The sequence below is a fragment of the Rhineura floridana genome, chromosome 10, assembly GCF_030035675.1.
Source record: "Rhineura floridana isolate rRhiFlo1 chromosome 10, rRhiFlo1.hap2, whole genome shotgun sequence".
In the NCBI taxonomy this organism is placed as follows: domain Eukaryota; kingdom Metazoa; phylum Chordata; class Lepidosauria; order Squamata; family Rhineuridae; genus Rhineura; species Rhineura floridana.
The window spans coordinates 13,953,497-13,977,980 of NC_084489.1; the positions used below are offsets into that span (position 1 = coordinate 13,953,497).

The window sequence follows — 24,484 nt, forward strand, 5'->3', positions numbered from 1 at the left end:
AGGATCAAACCTGCCCTCCCCCTTCTGCCTCCTTTCTTCCCCATACCCTGTGATCAATGTCACCTATCCTAAGCATGATTGCAGGGTAGTAAATCCCACTGAACTCAATAAGCATACAAATTATGAATCCATTCTCAGCAAACCTGCGCAGGATAACATTTCTTACCTCACGGATTAAAAAGCAGAGAAATTCACTAATAGGCAAATAACCTTGCAGCTTAAGAATGTACCTATAGCCAACAGATATCTCTATCAAACTTTAAAAAGCAGGGAAATTGGGCAGTTACAGTGAATGCACTAGAGGAGCAGGAGAGCTGACCTCCTCTCAGAAATATTGTACTGCCCTACACATTTGTAAAAATGCAAATACAATTTGAGTTGCTCTTTCACAGTCCAATACACTTCCTGTATAGCTTGGAAGAATTTGGTAACATGTCCCTCTGAACATATGATGAGTTGTGGCAACACCTGCAATTAGCCTAAATAACAGAAACAAGACATGTGCTGTGCTGATCTTGTTTTAGCAGGGAGGAAGCAACAATATTAAAACAATTGATATAGTTCAGATAGTCATTTTAGATGTTTCATTTACTGTGCAATTTTAGTGAAGTGTCCTATAGTAAATCATTTTTTGGCTTGTTTCTGTGAATATGTCAAGTACAGCAACACTTTGCAACACTTGAAAAAAAAAACCCCAAAAACAATTGTGGAATAATGGCACTGACTGTTCTGCAGAATAGTTTCCAATGGACATGAGGAGTGTCTCAGTTTGCACAAGATAAAACAGTGGGAAGTGAAATATATTCTAGCAAAAATTCTAGGTGTGCTCTATGTTTTTAATTGACCATACCCACCTTTCCTTAAGTGGAGTAGTTTCAGCATAGCAGGCTGAAAACATGCAAGTTTGTTTTTTCCAACAGCTAGAGTCATTGCTTAAGTAGCAACATATTGTAATAAGTCTGATTTTACATCAAACTGCAGTTTCAGATTCAACTGTTAATGCACCCAAAACAGAAATAAAATATAACCTCCAGTTTGTAACACAAAAGGCTGTCTTCACCATCATATGACACTGACCAATAAAAAGGCTTTGAAATTAATTAAAATAAATTTGACACAGATTTCTAGCATAGTGAGAGAAATTATATTTCTAGGTTAGATTCTCTGTAGAAACAGTTGTTATGTAGTAACACAGAAAAGAAGCAAAGTAAGAACACCAACAAGCATACAAAAATGTAATTTTCCATCTTTGAAGATGGCAGGTGTTGCCACCACTCATCATATGCTCAGAGGCAAAGGCTACCAAATTCTTCAAGCTACACAGGAAGTGGATTGGACTGTGAAAGACCAAATCAAATTGTATTTGCATTTTTACAAATGTGTAAGGCAGTACAATATCTCAGAGAGGAGGTCAGGTCTCCTGCTCCCCTGGTGCATTCACTATAGCTGCCCCATTTCCCTGATTTCTAAAGTTTGATAGAAATATCTGTTGGCTATAGGTACATTCTTAAACTGCAAGGTTTTTTGCCTATTAGTGAATATCCATCAGGGGTAGTAGTTATTGATGGTATTATCCTCTTTTAAAGCCATCCAACTTGGTAGCCATCACCGCCTCCTAGCGGAGTAAATTCTACAGTTTAACTTTGTGCGGCATGAAGAAGTACTTTCATCTGGCCGGCATCTTCCCACATTCCGTTTCATTGAATATCCACAGGTTCTAATGTTATGAAGGGGGGGGGATTTTCTCTGTCCACCTTCTCCGTTCTGTGTATAATTTTATACATCTCTATCATGTCACCTCTTACTAAAAAGCCCCAAATGTAGTAACCTGTCCTCATGGAGGTGTTGCTCCATTCCCTTGATCATTTTGGTTGCCCTTTTCTGAACCTTTTTCCAACTCTACAGTACCCTTTTTCAGGTGTGGTGGCCAGAACTGTTAATATGCATATTAACTCATAACCTAGCCAGAGTTGGGCAGCCATATCTCATTTTGGTTTTGCATTTTATTGTAAAAAAATATAGACATACCTCATTGGCTTCTACTATTGTTGTAATGTAAAGCACATATTGTGTATTCTGTTGAAGTTATTAGGGTTTTGTTTTTGGTGGGTTTTTTTTTTTGCAAAATAGTAGTTTCACTCTGACTTACATATATGGTAAATAGCTTTTGTGTGCAATTTGTATTCAGGGTAAAGGTAGTGTCCCCGCACTTGTAGTGTGAGTAGTTTCCGACTCTTAAGGGTGACGTCTTGCGACGTTTACTAGGCAAACCGTATATATGGGGTGGGATTGCCAGTTCCGTCCCCGGCCTTTCTTTACCCCCCAGCATATGCCGGGTACTCATTTTACCGACCACGGATGGATGGAAGGCTGAGTGGACCTCGACCCCTTTTACCAGAGACTCGACTTCCTCCTTCTGTTGGAATCGAACTCCGGCCGTGAGCAGAGCTTTCGGCTGCGTTACCGCCGCTTACCACTCTGCACCATGGAGGGTAGTATTCAGGGTAGTACATTATAATTCCACTTCTCAAAATTATGGGAATTTAAATTATTTGCAATTCAAAGGCCTTTCTGGGCTTTTGAGATGTGGTTGCACACACCTTTTAATAAAACATTTCTGTAGTATTAAAAATATTGTCCTTTTAATAATGCCATTTCTTGGTAATTTCTAGGTTTCTTGAGGTGCTTTGCTTTTTCTAACTGCTGGATTTTGCTTTTCATTTTAAAACCTAGGTTGAAGAGCTGTTGGAAAAATATATGGACTCTTATGATATTGTGTTGATGAAAGATGAGTCTTTAGATGTGGCCAACTCAATCCTACAGAAGATTCTGTAAAATTCATCTGCTTGTTTGGAATATGTTCATTTTCCTCCTAATGAAAGCAATTGGACTGATCAGCATGTCTGTGCTATCTTAGAATGTTAATATTGATGCTGTTTTCTATGGGAGTCACTTTATTTGTAATGTAATATGCTGTATCCATGATCATCTGGAAGCTCTTCTGCTGCACACCCTTCACTTTTAATTGGACCCCTTATTTATTCTAATGGATAGACTGTATGGATAACTGAAAAAGAGCTCCTTCTGTCTTCATGCACAGTAAAAGAATATTTTCAGAATATGTGGGATTGCTGTAGAAAATGCACAAGGAATATGGTGAACACATGCAAATAAATGACTTGATTACAGTTCATTAAAGCTGCACCTTTTGAGTTTAACACTGCAGATTGTTATATATTCCTTAAAAAAATAATCTGTGCCAGAACACAGATAACGAAGCTCACTATTGACTGTTTCTTCCAGGACAAAAGAGTGAGGTTAAACACTATAGTCTTAAAATCATAAGTGGCCATAAAAGATAATGCTGAAACAGATCTTGAAGAGTGTTTTATAATAGTATTTGCATTTGCCTTATATTTTGTTACTGGACAGTTCTGAAGTCCCTTCTTCTAACTTACTAAACGTCAATATACAGAAGATGCAATCTTCGGTAGCATTGCAATGGGTTTTTTCCCCCAAGGTAGCTCTAAAGGATATGATTTCAGTGTTACCTTAATAAAGTGTGCTGCAAGATCTAACCATTAAAAATGAACATTATGAGGCAGATCTCTCTTTCTGCCTCAGTATGTCTCATTTATAACTGTTCAGGAAAAAGCTAGTGTTTTGAAAAGGTACTTTCTTGCCAAGCTGTGATCCGCATTAGAAATTCTGTGTTTCTGGGCAGTAGGAGGCAGACATCAAAAAAAAAGGGCTGGCTTTCCTAGACTACAAAGTAGCACATCCTTGTTGTTTGTCTCCACAGGAGAGGAAAACAGATTTGACCAGTTGTAGTCCACAACCCCATGAAAGCTGGGACAAATCAGAAGACAAATCAATCTGAGTTTCTGGTTCTCAGAAAAAAGTGTGTGCCTCCTAGTTTAGCCCAAAGAAAGCTTTTTTCAAAGCTAAGTAAAGAGTATTCCTGTACATGGGCCACTGTCCTTAGAACAAAACAAAATTAAATAAGACACCTAACATTTAAATTTTATTTATGAAGATTCTCAGTAATAAGGGTATTAATTTATTAAATTGGTTACAAAGCAGGTAAAACTGTTTCACAGGTTGACTATTTAACCTAAGCAGGGAATCAAGTCCCACCTCTTCCCCAGAAAAGTTATCCAGAACAAGTGGAGCTGCCACTGTAGATGAGCTTCTACTAAATTGGCATGCCTTTCTTTCATGTGCAGATTGCTGCCTCCTGCTTAAGGGCTGATAAGCAGGCCCAGTTCACATGCATACTTGCTGCTTTGAACATGTGAGACAAATTGCTTATATCAATCTGTTCCCCATAAGATTCCATCTATTTCAATAAAGCTAGCCCAGCCCCTCATGCAGGTCCATGGTTGTGTTTTAGGTGCCATCCAATAATGCTAGTTACATATATCAAGTGGACCTGTCTTCCTTTTCTAAAGAGCTTTTAGTTATAGGGGATAACTAAAAAAAACCCACTGTTCCTGCCAGAAAGAGAAACCAACAAGCAGCTTGTAATATTTAAAAGATGAAGTATTAATAAAAATATTAATTTACAGTCCTTAGCTCATTAGAATTCACACCGCACATGTGATATTATTGCCATCATCATACAGATGGGCTACTAACTGCATAAATGATGTGTTCACCACTTAGAGAGTCTGTGGATGTGATCTGAATCTTTGTCCCAGCCCCATGACCAGTGCCTAGCCAATCAGTTCAGATGTACAGAATTTCAGTCAAAGGTGTCACTTAAGCCTTTCCCCATCCCAAGCCGCATGTACATGGGGGAAGAGTCTTGCAGAATGTGTTTGTCAATATTTTATTTAATAAAAATAACAGCATGTATCACATTTGACAAATATTATTACATTATTATTGCAAAGTATATAAAAACATACTTTTCCTTACTATAAAACATTTTTAAAAGGTGTGTCTTAATTTTAAAACTAGCACCATTCTAAAGTTCAAGGACGTCTCACTACACCGCAGAAGACACTTTGTTCATTTCTATTAGTAATACTGTGGCTTTATGCTCCTTGTACTTTTGGAAATCACTTTTTCACCTAATTTATGCTTTTGTGTTCAAGATTTAGCCAGATCAACAAAATGTATAGACACAGATGGGGCCTGAGATTCAATCTGATGCCCACTTATGGACAGTTCTTCAGTTGAAGATTGCTCACTGCATAAAAAGTAGATGGAGTAGCTGTAGTTTGTGTATGCAGTTACAATCTACCGTTACAGATATTGTTGCATCTCTCTTTCTGGCACAGTCCTTATTTCTCTCTTTTTTTATAATATACATACAAGGTATTGGTAAAGGACAAATTTAGGCATGATATCCAATGTTAGTCATACTCAAGAGTAGACCCATTAAAATCAATGGATAAGTTTAAATATAGGCAAAAAGTGATAATCCTTTTCTGTACACTTTTTGTAATTAGCTTATATTCATAGCTTTAATTACAATCCTTAAAGAAGCATAAATACTAGTAGAGCTGATTATGGTACATGACATCTGGATTGGATTCTGGCTCTCAAAACCATATAGTGCAGGAGGTCCCATAATACCAAATTTCCTCTCCTTGCCTTGGCCTATGGATATTTATGAAAGTTTAAGCTAGGAGTATTCCAAACAAAGCAGACATAAGCTCACTTCTACCGTCTATATTCAGTGACTATGATACAGCAGTATGTGGTTAGAGAGTAACAGAACATGCCAAGATGCAGGAGTTTAACGGAAATTACATTTTTGTATCAAACTCAAAATTCCATACCACCTCTCAAAAATGTCACAAGATTTATGAAACTACAGTTAAAAAAACCATTTTGAGGCATTTTACATTTCACAATAAATGCCGTATAGAAAGTTGTCCACTATACCCTCTTACCTTAACCTGCTTCACACATACGAAGACATGGATATTCATTTCCACTGCCCTCACTTTTAAGTATGCACACACTCATTTCAAACCACTAATGGTGCATATGTTCTGACAGCAATTTAGCTTAACACAAATTTTAAAAAACTACAGTTCATCATGTCCCTGTGGCTCTTGGTCTTTCAGTTTGAATTCTTCTGCAGTAATCTTGCCATCACCATTTCGGTCCTGATTGGTGAACATATTTTTCACAATTGTTTCAGAATCAAAACCAGGAGCTAACTTGCCTTTGCCAGACTTGACTTGTTCATGGATGTAATCACTGAACTAAGATTTTTAAAAAGTAAATAAATTAGAAGTAAAATGAAATTTGGAACCAAGCTATTTAACCTTAAATCCCCTGCACAAATAAAATAGTATGTTTCAGTACCTTAGGATCTAGTCTCACAAATTCACATGTCACAAAAGATAACTTAAACTGGGCCTTGATCAGAGCCCCTTCACTGGAGCAGCTATCTGTGTAGGATTATGCATCTCCCTACTGTGCACAGGACCTGGAACCATGTTGGTTTCTGTATAATGTCCAAATGCAGCTTTCAAGCAACTGCATAATTTTATGCATTGCTATGGATGGAAATATTTGTTTCATTTTCCATAAATGGTTGTCCTCTTAGGGTATGAACATAATTTTAAATATATTGCTTAAAGACTAGGACTCCAGTCCTCAGTGTCCTATATGATGCCATCTATAAAGTCTCTTGCACCTATATAAATCTTTGCAATTCAGCCATACTAGTCAAAACCTTACCTCTTCCAGAAGAACCTCTCCATTATTATCAATGTCAATTTCTTCAAAGAGATTTGGAGAGACTACATCATGCCATACAAACATATAGCCTTCTGGTAGACCAGACACCAAGTCAAGCAGTTCGATGTCAAAAACTAATACAGCGCTACCAGGCACTTCTCCTTCTGTAACAGTAAAAAACAAAAAATAATGTTAATATTTGTTATGTATGAACATTTTAGCTATTTGGGAGAGGGGGAACACACTGCATTTGGCCCAACCCCAGCATATAAATTGTGCAGTAGACACAATTTGTTAAAATTTAATCCACTGGTTTAGAAAGATCAGTAAAATAAAATCTGAGAAAATAAAGTCCACTGCATCCAAAGAAATATGGCTAGTTTTTTTATTCTTAGCAATCGCACTTGTGACTATTTGCACTTAAGGTAAGGATGTCTGCTTGTTCTCATATATGCATACTCTCTTCCCATTGCTTAATTAATTCAGGTTCTGTTCTTCATTCTGAAAATGATTTCATTACATATATCTATGTAACATCTCATATTACAAATATGATTTAAAAGTAATTTACTTAAGTTTAATTGAAGTTAAATGCTACAACAATCAATGAAACACTTCTTCAAAGGGGAGTATTAACAGCTCCAAATAATCCTCCTAGGTTATCTCTTATTCAGATTGTGCTGTGAATAGAAGGAGGAGACAACAACACCTCAGAGCTGCTCATGAAACGAGTACATTTAAGGACTTCCGGGAAGGGTGACTTCGCTTGTGCCTGCTTTTCGAGACGAGCTCTCGTCTCAGAAGAAGTTTTTTCAGCGTAAATCAGTCAGAACATTCTTTTTGACCGATGAAGATTTTCTCTTGGGAAGGGAGAAACATAGAGATTAACCATAAAAGCCTGTTTTTGTTTGGGAGGACTGGATCTCATTAATTTATGAGAGAAGGTTCAGCCAGCAATGCCGGAGGACGTCCATCACGCTCTAGCTGAATAAACAACACGTTTATCTTTTCTTTAAAGAAGGACTTAAACAAGCAAGCACCCTTCTTTCTATATATTTTTTTCATTTGGTTTAAATCGTTGCTGCAAAAAGATTTGTCAATGTATCAGCTATAAAGATCTTCTGGAATGGCAATCAGGAAAGGGGCTGAGACCATGGAAGAAATCATGTTTCAGAAAATAATGGATGAGATTGAGATAACGAAACAAACCCTGAGACAGGGTAGACAGAAGATGAAAAATTTAGCAAAATGACGCAGGAGTTTAAAGAAATAGTGGATTCTGTGAGAGAGGCTCTGGAGACTGGAACAAATGTAGAATTGGAAAAAGATCTGGAGTCTATGGATACAAGAAACAAAGCTTACTGCTTGGAACTTAACGTTGTCTCTGAAGAAATTAATGAAGATAATAGAGATAAAGTTATCAATGTCTTGGATAATTTTTGGGACTGGAATGATGTGATGGAGTTTGACATAGAAAAAATCTATGGAATTGGCTACAGATATGGGACAATGGAAAAATTCTTAAGAGATGAGCCAGTGCATTTTGTAAAAAAGAAGAGTAGAGATGTGACTTTACAACAATATCTCAGCAACATATTCAGAATTGATGGCAAGAAAAGATTTGTGATGAGGGAGATTCCCATCAGACTCTTATTATATGACTATGGCTATGACAGCAAGATTAATATGGGATACTGATAATGGAAGAATGGATACTGAAAATACTGGACTGAACAAGACTATTGAAGATGGAAGATGGAATCAATATTGATATTGGAAGAATGGCTATTGAAATCATTGGATCAAACTGGTTTGACGAGATGGATTAATCTATATGTTTATTTGGACTATGGCTATGATAACAAGATTATTATGGGATACTGATAATGGAAGAATGGCTATTGAAATTATTGGACTTAATAGGATTATCGATAATGGAAGAATGGTTACTGAAATTATTGGACTTAACAGGATTATTGAAGATGGAAGATGGAATTAATATTGATAATAGAAAAATTGCTATTGAAATTATTGGACCTAGTGGATTTGAATGAGGTGGATTGGTCGACATGTTTATCTGGAGAAAAATTGAAAGATATATCTTTCAAGGAATTGAAATCTCTCTTTGACTTTTTGTGGGAAGAATAAAGTAATGTTTATGAGATTTGATGATTAGTTAAGATAGCTACTGGAGGAAAGTGATTTTATAATATAATTTAGGAGACAGGATTGTTATATATTGTAGACTTATAGCTGATCTGCGATAAATCGAAAGTCAACATTTTATTTTATTGTTTAATAATTTTTGTTTTGTTTTGTTTTTTGTCTTTAAAAATTTGAATAAAAATTAATGGAAAAAAAAACCGGTACATTTAAGGAATAAAATAAGATGACTAATGGAAGTGAGCTGCAGCACATACTGCAGAAGAATGAGATGTGTGTGAGCATCAGCATCAATTTCTTAGCTTCAATGTAATAAATAGGTGTGTGAAAGTGTTACCTACTTACCAACTCCAGCCTCTCCATAACCAAGATGAGGTGGAATGATAACTGTTCTTTTCTCTCCAACACACATATCTCTGAGACCCATATCCATTCCCAATACAACTTGTCCAGAACCCAGCACTATATTATAGGTTTTCCCAAGGCTAAATCTGAAGAAAAAAGATAAGGATAAGCATAAAATAGGATATGCAAATGTAACATCAAAATACTACTTCCTCTAGCCTGGCATTTACCTTCTTTCTCCAACTTGTGTGCGATGATCTGAATTAGTAATACTCTTTCTAAAAAAACACACTGTAAATTGGACCATACAGAAAATGTGTTAATACAAATGACAGAGTCCACAACCCTTAGAGTAATGCTTCACTTCATCACCACTCTCTCACCTATTGTAACTTAATCCAAACAGTATACAAAAAATAAGTAAATGAGGCTTTACTCCCACGCATGAAATATTTTTCCAGTTTCATGCTTCTATCATTCTTCAATGCTAAATGATACTTACGTTGAGTCTAATAAAGTGCCATCTAAGAGTGAGGCATTGTAGTGATACTTCAAGTAATCGCCTTTCTTGCTCAGTACTGAGCAGTTGCTAGGTTTGTAATGGGTTGTAATAGCAACAGAGTCTGAAGGATTGTGGAAGTCTATCACATGAATGTCAAAGACCAGCACAGCAGATCCTGGAATCTTTCCTAGAATAATTAAGAAGCATATGAAAAGAAACCACCCAACCTCCCTTCTGCTCTTATGGTAAAGAACAGACCAATCTATTGAAAATGTGTACAAATGAGACTTGTTCAAGAGCATCTCCAAACTACCTGCTGTATTTGTGTGAAAGAGGCTTTTGAGAGTTGCCACGTTTGAGATTTTTCTATTAGCATAAATCCCATGTACTTCCCAGAGATTTGGGGGCATGAGGTAATTATCACCTATATTTTCAGGTTCACCTTCCCCTGTATGAGTGCACTGAAGAAAAAGTAATAAACCCAAACAAGAAATATTGAACTGTGCAAAATTGTATCTTTTATTAAGCCAGCAGGTTTTACAGAATTTTTAATGAGGTATGTGCAGAACATTTTTAAAAATGAAATCAACGCTATCCCTATATTGTGTTTCTCCCCTATTGAGAGATGCATTTAATCAAAGCTGTATGGATAGTTTTCAGGTATACCACACTTGGATCAAACTTAGGATATCTCCAATCCACTGTGTCAGATTAGTTTTGTGATTTTTCCCTCTCTTAACCACAGTATTGTCTGGCTGGTATTAAGTGACATACTGCCCTTTTAGCAATACAATTTCCAGCCAACGAAAGAGAAATATTAGAGAAGTAAATTATTCACTACTGATTTGTTGTGACATGCACCTTGTAGGCAGAAGACTCGGCTAGACACCTGACACCAACAAAAGACTGCAACAACTGGGCAGATGGAAGTACAACACACAAATACCATGTACTACATGGGTCCTTAAATCTGTTAAATGCTGAACTAAAAGAATGATTAAGCTTTAGGGCACTGGTGCTGAATTAAAAGCAGAACTCACCTCTTCCCTCTTCTCCGTACCCAAGGTGGGGCGGGATGGTTATTCTCCTCTTCTCTCCAGTGCATACTCCAAGCAAGCCTTCATCCATCCCAGCAATCACATAACCTTTCCCAATGTAGGTATCATACGTTCGGTTCCGTGAATAACTACAGGGGGAAAATATTTTTTGTTTTTTTGAGATCGTTATCAATATGAACACTTTCATAGCTTACTTGTTCCAAGACAAATATTGAAGAGTTACAAGTACAGCCGGCTTACAATTTACTGTAACTTTATTTTTTAATAAGAAAAAAATCAAAAGTGTACAAAAACATTAGAAAGAAACAATGCAAGAGCATAAATGGTAACAGTGAATAGAAAAATACAAAAAATTAAGCTAGCCAAACAAATTTATAAAGATGTGTATAATAAATATATAGTAAAGCTGTATGTATCGATAAAAAGCAATCTAAATATATAGTAAGATTGCAAATAACTATCTTAGGTGTCCTTACTTAAGCAATACTGGCCATACGAATCGCATAGACAAGAAAGCTAATTCAATATAAGAATACCAGCAAAATGAGAACTCTTGTAAGACAAAGAGAACTAGAAAAGCTGTCTAGTTTGTGTTATAAAAAGTACACAATCAAAAAATCAAAATCGGAGATAGAGCAGCTTTTTCGAAAGCCAGTCATCAGTCAGCAAATAGCAAGTACCAACCTCATACAATGGGGAAAGGGTGTGTCTTCTCATCTCTTGATTTTTATGCTAAAAATTAATAAACATGCCCCATTCAGATTTGAACGTATTAAACCTGTTTTCCCTGTGAAACCCAAATAATCCATATAATCTTGTGTAGCTACGTCCCGTCATTTCATAAACCACTCTTGCAAGGAAGAGATTTCTTTTCTCTTCCATTATCTTGCATAGACTACTCTAGCTGCTGATACCATGTGAAACAGTAATTTCTCTTTTCCTTTAGATTAGGGTGGGGAACCTCAACCAATGGGCTAAAGGGCAGTGCTTCAAAGGAACATCGGGAACTTAAAGTGGGCTTCCGATTGTTTCTTTGATGGAGCAAGGCATGCTCCCAACCCCCTCCATCAGCTAATGGTTGGCAGGGGTTCGCCTTGCTCAAGGTGGGGAAAGCGGTTTCTATTCAATGGAAACCGCTTCCCCCTCCCAGCTCTGCTCTTTGAAGCCACCTTGCAGTTTTCAGCCCCATTGTCGGAGGGCAAAGCAGAAGCATGGGGAGGCTCTGCTTTTTAAATATTTTTGTAATATTATTTATTTATGAAGACATTTACTCAGTTTCTTAGAAGACCTTTCAAAACTGCTTAGCAGAAAGCAGCTGTAAGGATTGCTAAGACATGCATGAACAGGGAGTAAGAAATGTTTGTTTAGTAGTCTGGTTACCTAGAATCAAACAATGTGCCATCCAGAAGTGTACCATTATAATGATATCTGAGGAAGTCCCCAACTTGGCTTCTCCGCTCACATGATTCAGGCACATATTGTTTTGCCACTGTGATGCTGTCCTTGGGGTTGTGGAGATCTAGGAGAGCCACGTCAAATATGAGGGAAGCCTGACCAGGAATTTCTTTACCTATAAGCAAGGTGGACAGTAGGCATTTAAATCCGTGTAACGATTAAGACAAAAATTCAACCTAATCCCACATAGGTACCCTCAACCTCACATCAACTTCACACTAACATATACATGTTATGCCCTCACACACACCAATTCAAAAGCAACTATGCTTATTAATCAGCACAGCAGTTTCAATCTTCTTCCAGAAGAGTCAAATCAATGATTCATCAAACAGAGGCCTAATTTAGGGAAGGCCTAGAGGGGGAGTTGCTCCTTTTATGGTTTCAACTACATCGAGTTATTACTCAGGAATTATAGTCACGAGAGAGGCTGTATACTATAGTCAGAGTAGATTTTTTGCATTCTGCAATGTTAAATTGAAAATACCCCCATGCCATTCTGATGCTTCCCATAAGCTCATTTCAAAACAAAATCTTACAAAACGTATAGTCCTGAAGTCAGAAACTATTTCTTAACAACCCTGTCATTTTTCATGGTGATACACGAAACAGTCAGAGAGAATCGAGAGTTCAAACTGTACAGAGAGAGAGAAAATAAGACCCCTGTTGGACTTTTTCTGTCAATGTTCTCATAATTTGTTGAAATTAATTAAAAATCAGTCATGTTCACAGAGTACCTGTAATCCTATTACTGACCTTGCCCCATACTATGACCTTCAACTTCTGCAATTTAAAAGTCTAAAAAATGCATAGCTGGTTTTTAATTAATTTAAGAAATTTAGCATTGGAGTCAATGATAAGCCCAGGCTGGCTCAGTAAGAACCAACTGTTAAGTGTTCTAAAAGCCAGACTCACAGTTGCTTGGCTTGGCTAATCAGGGGGCCACACCCACACCAGAAATTTATTTCACTTTAGACAGTTATGGCTTCTTCCAAAGAATCCTGGGAAGTGTAGTTTGTGAAGGGTGCTCAGAGGAGACGCCTATTCCCTGACAGAGCTTCAGTGGCCAGAGCGAATGAAGCTCTCTAAGGGGAACAGGGCATCTCCTAGCAACTCTCAGCACCCTTCACTAACTACACTTCCCAGGATTTTTTGGGAGAAGCCATGCCTGTCTAAAGTGAAATAAAGGTCTGGTGTGGATGTGGCCAGGGACAACTTTGGTTTAAATTTGGGTGGGAGGCTACATATGCCTGCTGTAGAATAAAAACATGGAAATGCTGAAAAACAATGATACTGTTCACAGTGTTTCCCTTTTGGAAAAGGGCTTCTCTTCTGCCAGTGCCCACCCACCCAATCTCCTCCCCTCCCCCTCCCATCCCCTCCCTGCCCCAGGCCAGTTTCACCTATCCTAAGCCTCATCGCACAGGAGTAAATCCCACTGAACTCAAAATGCATACAAATGATCAAACTTGTCCTCCCCTCCTCTTCCCTCCTACTCCCTCCCTCTTGCCCCCTTCCCCTTCCTTTGCCCCTCCCTCTCCCTTCCAATCTCCTCCTTCCCCCTCCTCCTCCTGCCCTCTCCCCTCCCCATCCACATGGTCAGATTTACTTTTCTTAAGCATGAGCGCATGCAAGTAAATCCCCCTGAACTCAATAAGCATGCAAATGATCAAACCTGCCCTCCCCTCCTCCACCCTCCCATCACCTCTTTTTTGCCCCTTCCCTCCCCCTTCCTTCACCCCTCTCCCCTTCAATCCCCTCCTTCCCTCTTCCCCTCCTTCTGCTCCCCTCTCCCCTCCCTTTCTCCTTCCGTCTCCTCTCCCCTTGCCCTCCTCCTCTCCCCTGATCAGTTTTACCTATCCTAACCATGACTGCATGGTAGTAGAACCCATTAAACTCAATAAGCATGCAAAAGATCAGACCTGACTTTCCCCTCCTTCCCCTCTCCTTGCCTTTCCTCCTCCATTCTCCCTTCCCCCGCCTTCTTCCTCCTCTGCTTCTCACTCCAGCCCTCCCTCCCCCCCTTCTCCTCCTCCCCCCCATGATTTTACCTATCCTAAGCATGATTGCATGGAAGTAAATCCCACTGAAGTCAATAAGCAAGCAAATGATCAAACCTGCCCTCCTCCACCCCCTCCTGCCTGCTCCCCTCCCCCTTCTCCCCCCCTCCCCTATGGTCAGTTTCACCTATCCTAAGCCTGATTGCAGGGGAGTAAATCCCACTGAACTCAATAAGCATACAAATGATCAATCCATTCTCAGCAAACTTGCACAGGATCCCATTTCTTACCTCCCAAACTAAAATGCAGAGAAATTCACTTGTGGTTTAAGAACGTAGCTATAGCCAACAGATATTTCTATCAAACTTTAAAAAGCAGGGAAATTTGGCAGCTATAGTGAATGCACCAGAGGAGCAGGAGACCTGACCTCCTCTCTAAGATATTGTACTGCTCTACAAATTGGTCAAAATGCAAACACCGTTTGGGTTGCTCTTTCACAGACCAATCCACTTCCTGTGTAGCTTGAAAGAATTTGGTAACATGTGCCTCTGAGCATATGGTGAGTGGTGGCAATACCTGCAATCAGTCCAAATTACAGAAACAAGACATGTGCTGTGCTGATTTTGTTTTAGCAGGGAGGAGCAACAATATTAAGACAGTTGACAGAATTCAGATAGTCACTTTAAATATGTTTGATTTACTTTACAATTTTAGTGAAGTTTCCTATAGTAAATATTTTGCAGCTAGAGTGAGTGCACCAGGGGAGCAGAAGACCTGACCTCCTCTCTGAGATATTGTACTGCCCTAGAAATTTGTCAAAATGCAAACACAATTTGAGCTGGTCTTTCACAATTCAATCCACTTCCTGTGTAGCTTGGAAGAATTTGGTAACATGTGTCTCTGAGCATATGGTAAATGGTGGCAACACCTGCCATCTCCAAAGATGGAGAATTACATTTTTGTATGTTTTTTGGTGTTCTTACTTTGCTTCTTTTCTGTGTTACTACTGTTTCTACAGAGAATCTAACATAGAAAATTATATATTTCTCTCATTCATCCTAGAAATCTTTGTCAAATTGATTTTAATTAATTTCAAAGCCTTTTTATTGATCAATGTTATATGATGGTGAAGACAGCCTTTTGTGTTTCAAACTGGAGGTTATGTTTTATTTCTGTTTTGGTGCATTAACAGTTGAATCTGAAACTGCAGTTTGATGTAAAATCAGACTGATTACAATATGTTGCTACTTCAGCAATAACTCTTGCTATTAGAAAAAACAAACTTGGCCTGCCCAGAATGCATGTTTTCAGCCTGTTGTGCTTAAACCATTCCACTTAAGGAAAGGTGGGCATGGTCAATTAAAAACATAAAGCACACCTAGAATTTTTGCTAGAATATATTTCACCTCCCACTGTTTTATCTTGTGCAAACTGAGACACTCCTTATGTGCACTGGAAACTATTCTGCAGAATAGTCAGTGCCATTATTACACACTTGTTTCTGGAGTTTTTTTAGTGTTGCAAAGTGTTGCTGTACTTCACATATTCACAGAAACATATTCACTCTAGCTGCCCAATATCCCTGCTTTTTAAAGTTTGATAGAAATATCTGTTGGCTATAAGCACGTTCTTAAACTGCAAGGTTTTTGCCTATTAGCGAATATAGATATGTTTATGGAGCACAAACATCTTGAATCAGCCAAAGCACAAAACTTTTAATCCTTGCTAGTACTCCTCTCACCACTACCACACAGACTTTAGTCTGAAATGGCACCTGTACCATCAAGTCTACTGTTATCTTGGTTGTTGGCCAGCACCAGATGCTTCCAGAAAGGTTATGAAGCCAACTGCACTGATAAACTGCTCCTTTTTCAACATAATTTGCTTCTTGCCTTCCAGCAGTTTAGAATCTAGTGATATGCTTAGCATGAGTTAAAATACCCCAATAATTTCACCTATATACTGATATTCTTAGCTTCCCTTAATTTGTACAGGCTAACTGTAATTTGGTTATGTCATATAGCCAATCAGGATAACTACTATGTTGTATAATGACACAGCAGAAAATAACTTTTACCACCAGTGATGAGAGTTTTCACACATTCTAAAACACTATAATGTCTGTGGATGGTTCCAGTCAAGGGCACTTCTTGCCCTCCCCCAAACACAGATTAATGGATCTTTCAGGAAATAGCGTAAGAAATTTTAAAATAAATTTCATTTTGCTGATAGCAGCTTCCTTATTATTCTGCCAATTCTCTAGCTGGAAAAAATATTTAAGAGAAAGTTGAAATAAATTCAGCTTTTCCCAGCTGTTACTGGTATTAAAGACAAAAGTTCACTAGGCAATCAGATACTGAGTTTGTTGACTGATTAGTTGCTTCCTACACATAACATGATGAATTCATATTCTGTGGAAATATGTTTTTGAGGTTGCCTTTGTAATATTCACTACAGGCATAAACAAAGCCGGCATTTACCATCTCCATCTTCTCCATATGCCAGGAAAGGTGGTACTGTGACTATACGCTTTTCTCCTACACACATGCCAAGGAGACCTTTGTCCATACCAGGAATTAGCCAACCAATTCCAACATAGGTGTCATATGTCCGCATTCTATTGTGACTGAAGATACAAATAAATACAAGTTACTTATAGTCAACGTCTTCATTTTAGCATAGGATGCAAGAGAAAAATGGAAAGGCTTGGACAAAGCAGAGTAAATGTAGACATATGAAAATGAAAAAATGAAATATGCTGATTTTGTTTCAAACAATATTACATATATGCAAATTACACAAAATAAAAGTTTGTACACAAATGCAAGGAAGCTTTTTATATAGTTACTGGTATGTCACATTCCTTCCTTATTTTTCTTGTTGCTATAGGTGAACATTTGAAGCTGTCTTATAATGGGAGAGAGACTATTGGTCTATTTCAGTGGTTCCCAACCTTTATGAGTACGGGACCCCCTCTGTAACCTCAAAAAAATTCACAAGCCTCATGTGTTAATTGTTGGCCTTCCTCCTGCTGCTACTCTGGCCACCACCGCGATTTGCACGCAGGCAGAGAAACAGAGGCAGAAGAGAGAGAGAAATCCACCTGGCTGGAAATTAAAGCCCAATAAATATATAATACATTTCAACATACGGTTCACGCAATCCTATATGCAAAATCAAAATAGGAGCAAACCTGGGTGCCAGAGGTGGGGATGGGTAAGTGTGAATGGGCAGAGAGAGAAGAAAAAGAGAGATAGAAGTAATGTGAAAGGAAGAGAAGGGTTAGAGGGAGGACAGGCATGCCAAGTTGTGGATGGGGGAGAGGTTCAGTGGGTCAAAAGAAGGCAGCAAGTAAGAGGCAGCAACAGCCGGAAGAGTGAAGAGCAGGCACGTGGGAGAGAGGGCGCGTGGGACATGACTGGAGGGAGGACTGGAGTTAAGTGGACTGAATGTCCATTCTAGGTGCTTCTTTTCTCAGAGTGACCTGTATTGGCAGACACTTCAAAAAACAAACACACATGGTCCCACTCCTCTTCTTTCCCTCACTCCCCTCTCCTGTCCCCTTACACCAAAGTAGATGGTGAGGGCAAGGGTGGAATCCTCCTCAACTACCACCTCTTTCTCTCCCTCTCTTTCTGAGGCAAAGGGGTAAGGAGTGACTTCCCCTTCTTTTCCCTCCCCCACATCACCACCACCTTCCCCTTAGCCTGATAACAGCCTGTGTTAGATTACAGAAAAATGCACGAGGGGAGAGTGTGCCACAGCTGCTGCGTGCCTCTTTCTGTGGGGCCTAGTGGGTGGTGGGAAGGGATCGCGAGGTGGCCAGAGAACCACCCTCCCCTACACACACACATACACCTCCCACTCAGTACATGTTGGCCGCCATGTCTCTGCTCTCCTCCTTCTGCTAATTGCTGCTGCCGCCATCGGTCCAAACAGCGTGCAAAGGCTAAGACTACCCTCCTCCATAAAGGGTTAAGAAGCTAGAAGCTCAAGAAGAGCAATCAGCAGCTGGTCTCCTTGGGAGGCAAACAGCCAGGAATTAAAGTTCCTCACACTTGCCCAGTTCGTTTCAGCCGTCCTGAACACTTTTTTTAAAAAAACTTAATAAATAATTCCTCTCTTGGCTCTTCGTGCCCCCCCCCAAGATGACTTCCTGGCCCCTCTGTAGGTCATGGGTCCCAGGTTGGGAACCACTGGTCTATTTAATATTGTATCATATTAACAGGAAATGGTTCCCCAAAGTTTCAGGCATCTATCTTGCCCAGCCCTGCCAACAAAATATTTTCATTCACATTTTTATGTACATTCTTGTACAAGACCTCAACAACCCCTGAAAACAAAGAAAAAAGAAAAAACATTTTAACTACCTTGAGTCAAACAGCGTTCCATCTAGAAATGTCCCATTGTAATGGTATCTTACAAAATCAGACACCTGAACTATTCTTGTACAATTTTCTAGCTTGTAATAAGTCTGAATTTGAACTTGGTCTTCAGAATTCCAAAGGTCGACCAAAAGCACATCAAAATGAAGCACTGAGTTTGCAGGAATTACACCAGCTGTGGATGCAATATATATATAAACATATATTAAAATTGAAATAATACTAGTTGAAAAAATTGAATTAATATTAAAAATTCTTTTATGAAGATTTTTATTTTGTCATGGACAATATATGATTGTACTATGCAAAAATCTACCATCAATCAATCATCCTTTAAATGGAGAATCAATCATTATTTTACTTTTTTCTTACATTCACTTTTGGAATAGGAAACAAAATAAAACTTCCAAGTTAATGACTGACAGCACCCAAACCCAATATCTGCCAGGATGAGAAAGATTTGATTTGGCAGATCTTGGGCTTTCCAGGTTAAACCATGGCTACACCAGCACCAGTTCCTCACCCTGACTCAGCTGGAAGAACTTAAGACAGTGTAATTTACACTGGCTTAAGTTCCCAAAAAGGGGTGTTTCAGGGGCATGGCAGAGGCAGGATGGTGCAAGGACAGGCTTATACCTATTCTAAACTCCTTTCAGCTCAGTCACGTGACCCAGCAACCCAGCAGAATGCAGCCAGCAAAAAGAATGTTATAAGTCACATTCCTCCTGAATCGAGTTTGGAATGGGGTAACTTACACAGACATTCTATAGTTAGGATTGTTCTGCAAGCCTTGTGTCCAATGTTGATCATACTCCAGGTGGATCCATTGAAATTAATGGACATGACCAAGGTACATTCATTTCAATGGGTCTACTCTGAGTTGAACATAGTTGAATACAACCCCTTGTCCAGAAAGCCACCCCAGTTTGTTCATACAACATTACTGCAGTAGAGATAATCATTATTAATTTCACATTACATTTGTCAGAACTTATTATGGCTTAAGGCGCCCACAAAGAAACCATGGGCTTTTGAATGCTTAAGTAGAGTAGATTTGCCACCTCTAACCTTGTACATTTCAAGGAGGACAGGAGCAAAGGCAGCTAACAGGAGCTCCTCCCTCCCATTCCCCTCCGTGGTCTTGCTATCTGCAACTCTCCCTAAGGCACACTAAACCTGGAAACCTCCACACCACTGCAGGTAAGGAAAGCAGGTGGACAACAAGACTGTGCCAGGAATGAGCAGGAGAAGTCACAGAAGTCACTTTTTCTCCTGCTTCAGGAGGAACATCTGAGAGAACACATTACAATTATACAGAAACATAGTAATAATGACAAGCCACAACACTAAGTGGTATCTAACCACACAAAAGTATAATGTGTGAACAATTCTATAGTGTTCTAAATGAGAGAAGAGCCACCCTGTTCATTGCATTATTGACATCTTACCATGCTATCTTATTCTTTGTTTTTTCTGTACTCCAATGCTGGGAGCAAATCCCAGGCAACTGAAAACTGACGCCAAGCCTTTCATCTCTCTAGCAGTGAAAAGCAAACCAGTTGGCCTGTAAGAATGAATGATGTGTCCCATTATCGAGACATTTAACCAAGAAATGCCTTCACTTATCAAGGCATATGGGAAACAACTGGCTTAATATCACTGTGGCACTGCCCCAGCTCATAACTACTGAAGTCTCACTTTCTATTAAACAAAGTTTTGTCAGAACAGGATAACAACTTCTTCTGCACTGAGGAACACACTGGACATTTCTGCCATTCTATATTCTCCATAACAATTGTAGCTAGAACTTCATTTTTAAAAAAATATTCTCAAGCTTTTCACAATAGCATAAGAACTGGGGGGTGGGGAAGCTTCAGCAATAACAGGTTACTAGGTATGCACAGCATTCTGTCCCAGTCTATAATAATCAGGCCTCTTTACTACATATCCATGGATCTAAACATGTGGATGGGGAGAGAGCAGGATTTTGTCCACTGGCCCTACTTTTCAGAAGCTCAGAATTTATAAAGAACATGTGGAGGCCGGAAGCAGGGTCAGTCAGCATGATCCCATTTCCTCCTCACCCGCACATCCAGATACACAGATATATCTCATGTATAGGACTTTTTTTGGCAACGATAAATCCATAAAATCACAGGTTTGATTAACTTTTTATCAACTGCTTTGCAACTACATTTTCAACAACTGCTTTGCAACTACATTTTCAACAGCTTGCTTTAGATCAACATTTTTACATAGGTACTTACAAACACCTTCACTCCCATAACCAAGATGAGGTGGAATTTTTACAAATCGCCTCTCATTCACACACATGCCAAGCAGAGCTTTGTCCATTCCAGCAATAAGCTGGCCTTTCCCCACAAGCACGTTGAATGTGGAACCTCTGTCATAGCTAGAGAGAGAGAGAGAGAGAAATCTGAGGTTACTTACAAATTCATGTGTAATTCATTTAAATCTTCTTTAAACACATTTCTTTGGCAGCTCAGTTATTTTGCTCTTTTCCCAGCCCTGCTGACCAGACTGATGATACTCCACGAACTTGTCTAATTTCTTTTTTAAAAGCCTTCTAAACAAGTGTTGCTTCCATATCTTGTATGGAATACTATTTACAGTTTTGGTTGCCTCATCTAAAAAGGACATCCTAGAGCTAAAACAGGTGTAGAAAAGAACAAATGGTTGGGGTAACCACTCTATGGAGGGATTTATTTTTTTTAAAAAAAATGGCTAATATTTGGTCACGAGAGTGATCTATGAAATTATTGCATAGAAAGAGCAGAAAAAAATTTCTCCCTCTTTCAAACCCAGAATTATCCAGCAGCAGTCAGTTTAGAACAGACAAAATAAAACAGTTCTGTACACATCATTATTCACTGCCACAAGTTGTGTGGAGGTGTACTTTATCTTGAATGGATGATAAATGAGACAAAAAGTGCACATTTAATGCAATTTTCATTTGATTTACAGATATGAGAAAACGTCAAAACTTGTGTTAATAGCTTAAGACGTGACTCTTCCAGTACAATCCTAATCATGTCCACTCAGAAGTAAACCCTATTGAATCCAATGGGGCTCACTCTCAGATAAATGGGGTTGGAACTGTAGCGTTCTAGAACAATATGGAAAGGATACAAATTTAAATTTCCAAGTATATGTATTCTCTCCATAGAAAGTTCTGGGATTTTGCCAAAGGGCATTTTCACTTTAAATGATCACTAGGGGATTTCTAATACTGAACATTATTAACAAGATGCAGCTTCCCTGGCTGCAAAGGCTGCTCTCTCCTCTCATTTGTGAAGAGACATGAGTGGCTATGTCTTGTGCACATACTATTTATACAGCCCTATCATGATAATACAATTAGATATAGCCTACATTTTTTTCACTATATATACATATACTGCACCCAATTGTATTAAATCTGCCTTCCTTCAAGGTCCTCAGTGGGTTATATATTCAAAAGTACATACACATATCATACATACACAGCTACATCAGAGAAGGTGCGATGGAAACTTTATTGTACTGTGTGACAACATTCCTAAGTTCCTCCATCCCTGGGAAATGGACCTCTATGCCAGTGTCCCATTTGCAGACACAAGGATTTGCACTGTTATCCAAAACGTAACACTGGAAGCAGCCTCTCTCCCTAGGATGGGGTCTTCTAGGCTAGAAGAGGGGCCTGCATACATCTCTTCCGGATTTTTAAGATGTTGGTATCCATATGCATTCCTCCACATGGCTGTGCCCTAGGGTTCTCTCTTAGCTTCCAAGGTTATGAGCAAAGAGTCCGCCTGACATGCAACAGCTCTCTTCTATGTCAGGCTGTGGGCTTCCAATCTCTACCACCTAAGAGATTTTGTAGCTGGAGATGCCAGGGACAGGGGTTTCTGAATGCAAAGCATGGGATCTCTACCTAAAGGCCGATCTAGCTCGGCATCCTATTCTCACAGGGGCCAGATGCCTATGGGAAGCCGGAAAGCAGGACATGAGGGCAACAGCACTCACCCCACTTGCAATTCCCAATAACTGGTATTCAGAAGCATACAGCCTCTGACAGTGGCAGTAAAACATAGCCGTAATGGATAGTAGCCATCGATTGCCTTGTTCTCCTTGAATCTGCCTAAAAAAAAAAATGGACTGCCTTCAAGTCGATCCCGACTTATGGCGACCCTATGAATCGGGTTTTCATGGTAAGCGGTATTCAGAGGGGGTTTACCATTGCCTTCCTCTGAGACTGAGAGGCAGTGACTGGCTCAAGGTCACCCAGTGAGCTTCATGGCTGTGTTATCTTGCGAGACCTCGGCCACTGTGAGCTGTGGCCCGAAGACTGCAAGTATGGACATTCCCCCAGAAGCAAGACCCGCTGCCTTCAGTGGGCCTTGCTCCCGAGTAAACATGCACAGGCTTGCGGGCTACTGCCAGCAGCTCTTCCGTGGTTTGCCGCCCGCTGCCCCGCGCAAGGCAAGAGAGGAGAGCGGGTCTACCTGGAATCGAATTTACTGCCGTCGGGGAAGGTGCCGTGATAATGGTAGCGCACAAAGTCGCCGGAGCGGACGGTGCGAGGACACTGCTCGGGCACGTAACTGCGCTCGACCAGCACACCCTTGCCGTCCCATTGTGGCTCCGCGGCCGGCACCGGCGGAGCCTGACACGCCACGCAGCTCACCAGCAGGGCGAGCAGCAGCGGCGAGCAGCAGCGGCGGTGCCTCCTCCGCCCGGGCGGCGTTCCTGGTCCTTCCATAGCAAGGCGCGAGGCGCAAGGAGGAGAGGTCAAGGGGTCGTCCGTCGAAATCCCAGCTTCCCAAAGCTGCAAACGTGGAGAGGGGGTGGGGTGGAGAGGGGGGATAAAAAAAAATCCCAGTCCCTTCTCCGCTTGCAAGGGGGAGGAGCCAGCCGGAGGGGAGAGGGACGTCGGCGCTGCGGCCGAGCATTCCTCGCGTGGAAAAGGAGGAGGGACTGCTCGATGCTGATTCCTGCCGGCAGGAGCGGTTAGTTCAGGGTATGACGTCGCCTGTCTCTGTATTAATGGTTTGCAAAATTGAGGGAGGCTGCAAAGTCGTTTTCGGCGAAAAAACTGTTAGAATATAGGGTGAGAGAGTAGAGAGACAGAGAGAGCCTGACCAGCTAAATAGTCAAGTTTCTAGTTCCTCCGCTTTTTCTTCCCCTATAGTCGGGTGGGGGACTCTTCTCACGTTCCTACGTGGCGCCGCTTGCTTTCCAGCCCACAAGGGCTCAGCGTTTCTTCAGGCCGCAACAGAAGGAACAGTCTTTTCTCCTCCTCTGACACGGAGCGACGACATCGACGGCGACGATCAGGATTTCTGGCATTGTTGTCAATGGGAGGAGGAGCGCGCGCCTAAATTGGAATAAGCCATTGAACAAGTGGGCCGCAATAACTTGTCCCCGTTTATTGGCTTGAAACATCTCTTATATTTTCTGTTGGTGGAGAATTCTTTGTCATCGTATCTGAAAGATCACTACTGAATTCCTATACATGGTTTAACTTTATCTGAATTGTAAAGTAGCTATTTGTCTCTCACACAGAGAGGAAACATTCCAAAAAAGGCCTTTATGTAACAACATCCTGTTGATTTCTAAGGGACAGTTACTTGTAGTGACTCACGAGCCCTTTATGCTGAATGCTGTGTACTCGCAGATCACGCACTACGGTTCTGATATAAAATAGTTGCCTAGTTACTCCAAGCAAACTATTTGTGCAATGCTGTGCAATGCCCCCGCTTTCCTGCCAGTCCATACTTTAAACTTTTTTTTTTAAAGAAACGAATGCATTTGGTTAGAGATTATTTGCAGTCTAACCCCATTTCCCTGGGAGTAAGCATAATTGAATACAAA

At 40.0% G+C, this 24,484-nt stretch overlaps 2 protein-coding genes across 8 annotated transcripts in view; one reads left to right on the plus strand and one right to left on the minus strand.

The window, feature by feature from the left end:
- Positions 1 to 3,218, plus strand: part of NT5C3A (5'-nucleotidase, cytosolic IIIA) — a 63,540-nt gene extending 60,322 nt beyond the window's left edge. For all 7 annotated transcript variants that reach the window (XM_061587185.1, XM_061587186.1, XM_061587192.1 and 4 more), the window contains one exon: positions 2,734 to 3,218. In XM_061587185.1, the coding sequence (XP_061443169.1) occupies positions 2,734 to 2,835 (102 nt within the window). In that variant the 3' untranslated portion in view covers positions 2,836 to 3,218. The remainder of the gene's footprint in view (positions 1 to 2,733) is intronic.
- A 1,597-nt stretch (positions 3,219 to 4,815) lies between these two features.
- Positions 4,816 to 23,604, minus strand: FKBP9 (FKBP prolyl isomerase 9). The gene is made up of 10 exons (XM_061587184.1): positions 23,116 to 23,604; positions 20,878 to 21,023; positions 18,596 to 18,785; positions 16,706 to 16,851; positions 12,151 to 12,340; positions 10,753 to 10,898; positions 9,713 to 9,899; positions 9,211 to 9,356; positions 6,703 to 6,866; positions 4,816 to 6,221 (listed from the first exon to the last, which is right to left on the minus strand). The coding sequence occupies exons 1-10, from the start codon at positions 23,370 to 23,372 to the stop codon at positions 6,042 to 6,044; spliced, it is 1,752 nt and encodes a 583-aa protein (XP_061443168.1). The 5' UTR covers positions 23,373 to 23,604; the 3' UTR covers positions 4,816 to 6,041.
- Positions 23,605 to 24,484: the final 880 nt, after the last annotated feature.